Below are 9,155 nucleotides of genomic sequence, written 5' to 3'. Positions count from 1 at the left end.
GTGGCTCGTAGCAATGGCAAGGACTTAACAAAAGAAGAGAGGTTGGTTCTTGGGAAATGCTTTCCAGGCACTGCAGCGCAGCCTTCCTGTGTGCCAGGCAGCCCCATCTATCTCATGGGGCATTTTAGACCCAGGGGCATGAGGCAAAGGTCTGCACAGGCACATGTTTGTGAGTGCAAGGGATAAAGTTAGAGTAAATGAGCCATTGGGACCCAGCTTCACCTATGTGGAGACCATCCTGCATAAAAGTTTGGGAGTGCAATACGTGGAAGCGTGTTTGGTGGGGAAATCCTTAGTTGAGGGAGGATTCTCTCACCCGACAGGTAACAGGCTCTGTTGGGAAGCATCCTTGGGAAACGTCATCTCACATTTTCATTTTTTGTAGCTATTTGGAACACCCCGGACCTTTCTTTAGCATGACAAGGAAAGCAAATGCTTCCCACTGGGGTAACCTGGGACACAGGCACAAGAGGGACCCTCTGAGTTCAGTTCTCCGTGGTCAGCTACAGAAAAGACACACAAATGCAACTTTGTCCCTGCTTTGAGTAACACGTTTTCAGTCATACAGGCAGGATCTGCCCTGCTGCCAGGAAGCAGTTACATTTCAGGCATTGACACAACCCGCACAGTCAGTCAGCAGTATGAAGTCAGCCTGCATGGGTCAGTGGAGTAGAGATAGGGTTTCAAGGGTGGTCATGTTTCAGGCCGAGCTTTTGCAGCTGCCCTGCCTAACATGCCATTCCTGTTGGCACCATTCACTTAAAGACACACGGGCTCTTACACTAATAGTGCTCTGGAATAATACTATCTGCTGGGCGAGGCTCAAGCAATGCTTTATGGCAACCTTAAAGAATTCATCATGGTCTTGGACAGTACAGTCTGTCTCTACAACGATTAGCTCACATGCAACACGGAGCGGTACGACTCCTAAGAAGAGCAGCAAAGGCTGTGCCATCTTGACAGGCTGCCATGCAGGAAGGAAACAAGACAAATTACGCTTTGCACAGGAAGTAAGTACGATCCACTCGGCAAGTTTCTTTTTGTTAAGGGTGAAGTGAAACAGGGAACCTTGTCTCCAGTGGGCCCTTATCTAAGTGAAGAAATAAATCCTACCTACTGAAGCAGAACAAGGCTCAGCTGCAAGAGGTATGGGGAAATGAAGAACTTACTTTCTCTTGACCTTCTCTGCAAAGAGGGAAGGATGATCTTATAGCCAAAGCTCCACAGTAAAAATATTTTTTTTACAGGGATCCAAGTTCTCTTTTTCATACCATTGCCATGTACTTGCTAGATGACCCCAATAATGACTTGTCTACCTTTAGGCCTCTGCAAAAAAATCAGTATTTATAATATAAATATAATTATAATTATAAATATAAATATAAACATAAACATAAATATAAATGGGGCCCTCTTTCCAAGATAGGCTGACATTTGATATAACAGGGAGTTGAGGATATCAAGATCGGGAACACTTATGAGAAAGATACTTTACATAAGATCTGTGAGACAAAACTGAACTGCTATGAATAGCTATGCTGAACTACACTAGAGGCGGCATTCTGAGAAGCAACACTGCAACTCCTCCCACCTTTCTGTACTACCAAAAAACTTTTGCAGCAACATCAAAGAAAGTGACACAAAAAAAAGTTATTGATTTCCCTCCTCTCTTAGGTAAGTTCCTGCGCTAGAAGATACTCTGGAACACAATGTTAATGACCCATTAGGACAAAGAAGGTGCTTCCTCTGGTGTCTTCCAGAACATGGACAGTGGCGTGTGGTAACCCCAGAGGCGTGTGCTGGGGTCGCAGTGCTGCCAGGGCCAGCGCCACGGGCGAGGACAGCCCCTTGTGACTTCCCTGCGGAAAGCAAATAAGAAACCTTAAACCCACAGCAGTAACAGCACGAAGCTCTCATTAGAAACTATACAATTTTTCTTCTGGGGCTGAACGTGACATTGTAGAGAGAATGATAGAGCCTTTCAAAAGGTAGATCTCTCAGCACACGCTAGAGATTAATTCAGGTGTTTTCAGGCCCCCTTTTTTAAAAGGAAGATTTGTAAAAATGGCTGAACCACCAAGGCTCAAATCTTCCTTTCTCCCTTGAGAGTTCCGTGGCCATACAGACTGTCTTCACAGCACTTTCAGTTTTTCACCCAGCAAGAGTTCAAAAAGCTTTCTTAATTTTCCAAAGAGAAATTTTATTTTCATGCCTTGCCTTGAATTAGAATACATGCCTTCCATCCAGGGATGCTGGGGTTCATGCAAGATGGGTGTTCAAAAGCCAATCCTGATTCAAGGGGAAAGCCACACAAGTATTAAAAGGGAGATACAAAGGCTCAAACCAATTTGGAATCAAGAGAGCAAGTGCATAGAAAATACCCAAGTAGCATTAAAACTGTTCACTGGAAGAAGGCACATAGGTATTACAACAAAATGAGTCTGTGAAGAAGAAAAACAAGACATTTCAAGCTTTTCAGCACTGAAATTAGCAGTGTGTAAACAGGTACTCCACTGATTTCCCCACTTGGAATTAATTCAACCAGTAGCACTTAATATTCAGCCCCATGTGATGATGTAATCCAGGTGCAGCCTGCACTGCATTTGGCAAATAAAACCTCTGTCCTTGAGGACCGCACCATTCTGAGATTATCAGTCATGGACCTCACAGCAGCTACACGACTGGCTATTTTGCCCATTCTCAGGAAGTCTACAGGTTCACTACTAATCCCATAAACTGAAAACTAGCCCAATCGACTGCACTGAGGACTCTTAAGACCTTGATGGCTCTGAAGTCAAAGAGGGCATAATCAAACATCTCCTTTTTGATTTATTATATAGTGCATCACTGACATTAGTCCACAAAACTGTTACTTACATACTAATAAACCCGGTAGCTCCAGAATATTCATTTGGTGTTTTAAGTTATGTTCAATTTGCAGCTGTTAGGAGAGGTCTAAAGCCTGCACCACACAAGTTCATGGTGAATCACAAAGGGACAAAGATGGCATGTGCTGTATTTAGTTAACTACTGCTATATAGACTGGTCAAGTTTCCAGCTATGGCCACATTTCATGCCCTCACAGCTACACTGAACACCCTGTGCCAGGCAGCATCTGCCACCAGCTCTGTGGGTAAGTAACACAGGGCCTATAACCCCTACCCCCCGAATCAAGCCTTGAATCCACTCCACAGGAATCCTGTAGTAACAAATGAAGCCTATTGGCAGGAAATGCGATTTGACTACAAGGTGTTTCCATTGTTGCTTGAAGTATATAGTTGCCCGGTATCTTTTCTGTACCTGTTGCACACAGGTATCGCAGCATCCCACTCATCACTTTCCCTCCAAAAACTTGCTAAAATATCTATCATGCTTTTATCTTCATGCAGGCCATAGATGTCCCATTTCTTGAGCTTCTAGAATTTGTGTAGAATTGTATGGGCACCTGTTTTTTTTTCTTTTCTTGACCTGATTTAAATAGCACTCCATTCTTACTTGACCACAGCCATCCCCTGCCCTGCTCTTAACTCCGTGACACCATTTCCACAGTTTCACCGAGCTTGGACATGCTACCACAAAGCTGGAGCCTTTTAACATTCTTTTCAGTTCAAGCCCTTTCATTCAACAAATGACCTTATTCAAGTTTCTTACCTCAAGACAACAATAGACACCAAGAAGAGCACCAGGTCCTGCTCCCCAAACAGCTACAGTGCCACAGGTTTTGAACGCTTTTTGCCAGAACTACACCTGCATCCCTTCTCTTAGGCTGGAAGCCAACGTGGGCACAACTCTTTTATCTCAGGACAGGAGAGTGGACAAGCTAAGTCTAACAGCCCAGCTTATCCCCTGCAAGCACTTTAGAGTCCAGTTCCTCAGAGTGCAGTATCTTTGTGAAACATTCCTGGAAGCAGAATCTAAACTCATCTTGCACAACTCGTGTGTCTTGGCAGACAGCACCAAGCGTCACATACGAAACGTTCATAGCCTATTCATTGCTAGCTCAAAATACGCAGGGCCCAGGAGACAGAGAAATTATCATGACTGTTCAAAGCCTGTTCTCAATCAATGGATTGAGAACAATCAAGACAAAGCACAGATTCCATATCTTCCATTTTTTAAAATGAAAACTCAGCAGGAGGAGGGGAAGTAATCAGTGATGCCATCTTTAGCAAAGTCAACTCGCCAAAGGAAGAACAATATTAGGGTTGCACAGGATGTAGTATGCAAGAAGGAATCAAAGGCCACAGTCACCTTCCCACTGTCATGTCACACAGGTGAGAAAAACAGCTAGAAAACAAAAGCCCGTGCATGCCAGGCACAAGACCAACACAACAAAAACTGTGCATAAAAAAGAAGAAAAAGCTTTTCCTTCAGGCAAGCAACCTGTACATACACCTGCAGTCCTCTGCTCCCTTTCCCTTGAAGAATTACCGACTCAAGAATTTGAGTTTGATATGGAAAGTACTTAATTCTTCATTACAGAGAATGAAGCTTAAATGCTGGGGTACAGCTGTTAGAATTCTTCCAACTTTTTTTGAATTGGGAAAAGCAAATCCAGTTTTGACTTCAAGGAAAGTTCATTTCATAAGGCTTTGGTCACCTTTCTACAAATAAAGTTACCTCTACTGTCACAAACAGCACTACAAGCTTCAGCATGACTTTGCTGAAAGCAGTAACAGGGCCGTGTTACTAGCATGATTTCTCAATTTGCATCAGAGGGAAAACCCACCGGAGGCCCATCTGTTCATCCACAACACCAGAGTAATCACTCTTCTCATTTCAATGAGTAAGCAGGCTTTTCTCATTCTCTCCATTCCTACAGCACGCTGTTTTGAATGAGGAGGACGCTGTCATTTCTTCACTTAAAAGAAACGGAAGTCAGGAACACTGGTCATTTTCAGACTTTTATTAAGAGGACAAAAATAGATTTTCTATAGCAGTGGTCAAGAGCTAATAGTGGAAAAACCACAGATGTGATGCACAGTCTATCACTAGAGATCCTTTATAAATAGATTCTTTCTTTGAAGTAACTTGCTGAAATAATTTATTTTGCAGCTTTCCAGAACATAGTCACACCACAGGCATCATCTAGAAGAGAGGAAAGACAGCTTCATAAAACATGTATTTCCACTGGATATTGAGGGACAGTTCAACAATCCTTCAACAAAAAACCCAGCAACACCCCACGAAAACCAATGCCCACACTGTCCTACCATTAGAAATCTATTAAAAGACAACAGAGGCAGAACCATACTCTACAGTTGAAGAGCTACTCACAAAGGCTCTATACTGCCAGAAGGCTTCACCACCCACACAAGGACAGCAGTCCTTGTCAATGTGTCAATGATGATTACTTTGCCTTCCCTCTCGTAAGGGGATATATATATCCCAAATACCTTTGCCATCACCAACAGTACTCTGGGCCTTCCAGTGGCACCAGCTGAGATGCCATGGCACTTCAGAGGGAGAGATCAAGCACGTTTCTGAAGGCTATACTTACCACATTCGCAGTTCTGCTCATCTCTCTCATATCTTGAAGCCCAGAGCTCTCATACACTCTTTGTGAGCTTCAATTAGGTGCCCACAATTTTCTTCCCCCTTCTCAATGATGCTGCAAAACAAAAAGATTTCCAAGGTTCAGCAAAATGTTTGCTTACTGTTAGTCAAAGCCAAAGAACTGACAAGCTGTTGGGGAGATGTTTTTGCCTATCCTGTCCAGGGTAACACTGCTTTGGAAAGCATAATACTATCTCAAAAAGGTGTCCAAGCCTACAATGATGCACTTAAAACTCTGATGAGATGCATAGCAATTTATTAACAGGCCTGTGTCTGTTCTGGGCAAGTCTAGACAGGGATTTGTTATACAACCCAAGGCTGTTGCATCACTTCATCAAGCATGCTGATCTTGTCAGCAACCAGTTTCAAATGAGTCAGTACGGAAGCAACAAAATTTCTCCAGTAAGAGACCGACATAGTAATAGGCTGGCCAGTAAATGATGTTTTAGTCCAGCTTCAGTTGGTATTTAGGGAACCTGAAGCAAAAAAACCCAACCTATCCAGCGACTCTTAAAAAAATTATTTACCACATATGGTAACTTTTGATGTTACTCTTCCATCCAAGTATCAAACACATATTCAAATAGTGGTAAGAGCCTACCATTGTTGTTATATCACGTATACCACAAAAGAAGATCAAAAATTAACAATCAAAGGTTTGTAATAAAACTTAAATTATTAAGAAAATGGTCGTTCACAGTTTGGTAGTTTCTTCCTTTGGCAGCAAGAATAGCATAATGTGGCAGATGAGGGTCGATCAGACCTGTGACCTGCGCTCTGCAGAATGGTGGAAACCCCACTTCTGGGGACAAGAATCGCTCTGCAAGTCAATCAAAGAGCGAGTCATAGAATAGTCAGTCATAGATCCTGGCCTGTATCAGAAATAGTGTGGCCAGGAGGAGTAGGGAAGTGATCATGCCCCTGTACTTGGCACTGGTGAGGCTGCACCTTGAACACTGTGTCCAGTTTTGGGCCCCTCACTACAAGAAGGACATTGAGGTGCTTAAGTGTGTCCAGAGAAGAGCAACGAAGCTGGTTAAGGGTCTGGAGCACAAGTCTTATGAGGAGCAGCTGAGGGAACTGGGGTTGTTCAGTCTGGAGAAGAGAAGGCTGAGGGGAGACCTCATCGCTCTCTACGACGACCTAAAAGGGGGTTGTGGCAAGGTGGGTGTTGGTCTCTTTTCCCAAATAACTGGCGATAGAAGAAGAGGAAATGGCCCCAAGTTGTGACAGGGAAGGTTTAGACTAGATATTAAGAAAAATTTCTTTACTGAAAGAGTGGTCAAACATTGGAACAGGCTGCCCAGGGAGGTGGTAGAGTCACCATCACTGGAAGTATTAAAAAAATGTGTAGACGTGGCACTTCAGGACATGGTTTAGTGGGCATGATGGTGTTGGGTTGACAGTTGAACTTTATCTTAAACATCTTTTCCAACCTTAATGGTTCTATGATTCTAAGTATGGATAGATGTGCTGGCCACCCAAGGCAACTCCATCTGACCTGGGACTTGCATCCTTCCACAATTTTCTTAGAGGGCTCTGGACTAACCTTTACTCTAACACGTAACTAGACACACACTCCTAACTTTGGCAAAAATACAGTGTCCAGTATTATGCCACCTACTGAACAACATCTGTACCACTTGTCAAGTGAAGAAAAGACGGTTTGGTCACCAGACTAAAGTAATTTACTGTCATAGACAAAGGAACTCTACTTTTGGGGTGCATTTCATGCTATTTGATAGGTCCTATGATCATGACTAAGCCTGTAATTACAAATGCGGCTTTATACGTCATTGTTGAATTTTGCGCCTCTGTGAGAAATGTCATTCTCTGAGACCTAATAATTAAAAGAGGACAGCACTTATAATAAATTAAACAATAAAAATGTTACTACCTGCTGTTGCTTGTTGCTTCAGTCAGTCAAGAGCAGTGAAGGTCCGTAAGCAACATTAAAAGCTAATCTCTAAAACCTGTTTTAAACTAGGGCCATTAGATATTAATCTCTTCATTTCTAAGTAATCCTTTTAAGACATTTTCTCTTCCTCCTCTGCACTCTCCCTCCTCCCACTACCACTCCGCTTGGATGCCCCAGCACCCTCGGATGCGGGGTGGGAAGGGCTCCCAAAATGACGCCGGCGCGTTGGCGGGGGCAGAAACTCCTGGAAGACAGCAAGGGGCGCGGCGGGACACTCCCCGGGCCAGGCCAGGCGGCACACAGGCCAGAAGCGGGGACAGGCTTGGGGAAAACGCCCCAGCAGCCGGACGACGGGCCGAGGCTGGCGAAGGGTAACAGCCCGCCCAGGAGTCGCCGCCCGCCCCAGGGAGCTCCGGGCCACCAGAGGCCACCCCCTCCCCGCCCCGAGGCGGGAGCCGCCGGCGGCGGTTGGGGCCCTCACCAGGCGTCCCGCGCTTTCTTGGTCTCGGGGCAGGCGCAGCAGGGCTTCAGCGGCTTCTTCTCTTCCCGCGCCTCCCCCGCGCCCTTGGCGTCGCAGCTGGCGGCAGCAACCGTCGACATGGCGGGCGGCTTCCCGGCAGCCACAGCCTGCGGGGGGCGGGAGAGGAAGAAGGGGGCGCGAGCGGCCGTTAGCGCCCCCCCCACACACACACACCCGCGCCAACCAGCCCCGCCCCCGGCGTGTGCCGCGACCTGCCTGCCCGGCGCGAGAGCGGAGAAACACCGCCGCGCTCCTTCAACCACAGCGCTCGCGCCCTTCAAGGATCCGCTGGTTCCGGGTAACCTCCCCAACGCGCCCCTTCCCTGCCCGTCTGCGCTTGCGCCTGGGGCCCGCGGCATGCTGGGTGATGTAGTTCGGGCCCTCTCCTTCCGCCTGCCCACCCCCCACGCCTCTTCCCGCGCCTGCCTCTCTTCTTCCCGTTCCCTCGCCGGTGGAGGGTTGTAACACAAACGGATTCCCACTCTGGAACAATCAGTCAGCGTGTCGAAAGAGATATTCCCCAGGAACACTCTATACTTACGAGCCAGAAAGAAAAGGGCAGGAGGAGCGGGCAGGAGGGTGGAAAACGGCGTTGGCAGCTGCTGAGGGCCTGCCACCCGCTGCAGTCTTAGCACAAGCAGCAATTAACAGAGACTATTTCAGTTCTGTCAAAGCCAGGCTCCATGATCAGACAGTTGTAGCCAACTACCTAAAGCTCTTTTTTTCCAACTCGAGCAGTGGAGAAAACATGGTCTCAATTTTTTTCTGGTTTCAATTTTACTGCAGTTGTGCCCAGAAGACTGTAGATATCTGTGGGAGTGGAGAGACGAACACGTGGTTATGCAGGTACTGCACATACGAGCATTAGCCATCATCACTGGCAACGTGAAATGTCCTTGCTTATGGCCGGGGGCCAGCCTGGCCAGTCCCAGCCATGGGCAATAAGGGAAAAGATACAGAGCTGCTTTTCGTTTGTAGTCTGCCCCAAACCAGGCATCAGCAGCCACTCTTGCCTCTGCTCTACACTTGGCTATTTTGCCACAGTCAGCAGCCAGCTCTCCAAGGCAACTGCACGCCAGACCTGTGCCTGCAACCAGCCCTGATGATGAAAGGGTTATCTCTGCACACGTATAGATGGCAGGCACGTTGCAAAGCAAAGAG

The 9,155-nt window shown here is 46.3% G+C and overlaps 1 protein-coding gene across 1 annotated transcript; it reads right to left on the bottom strand.

Moving 5' to 3' along the window:
* Window positions 1–4,891: 4,891 nt before the first annotated feature.
* COX17 (cytochrome c oxidase copper chaperone COX17) lies at window positions 4,892–8,197 on the bottom strand. Its single transcript, XM_082004718.1, has 3 exons — window positions 7,956–8,197; window positions 5,501–5,611; window positions 4,892–5,088 (listed from the first exon to the last, which is right to left on the bottom strand). Exons 1-2 carry the CDS (start codon window positions 8,072–8,074, stop codon window positions 5,527–5,529), a joined length of 204 nt encoding a protein of 67 aa, XP_081860844.1. The 5' UTR covers window positions 8,075–8,197; the 3' UTR covers window positions 4,892–5,088; window positions 5,501–5,526.
* Window positions 8,198–9,155: the final 958 nt, after the last annotated feature.

Source organism: Phaethon aethereus, assembly GCF_964289735.1.
Source record: "Phaethon aethereus genome assembly, chromosome: 1".
NCBI lineage: Eukaryota > Metazoa > Chordata > Aves > Phaethontiformes > Phaethontidae > Phaethon > Phaethon aethereus.
This window is presented reverse-complemented; position numbering and strand designations above follow the sequence as displayed.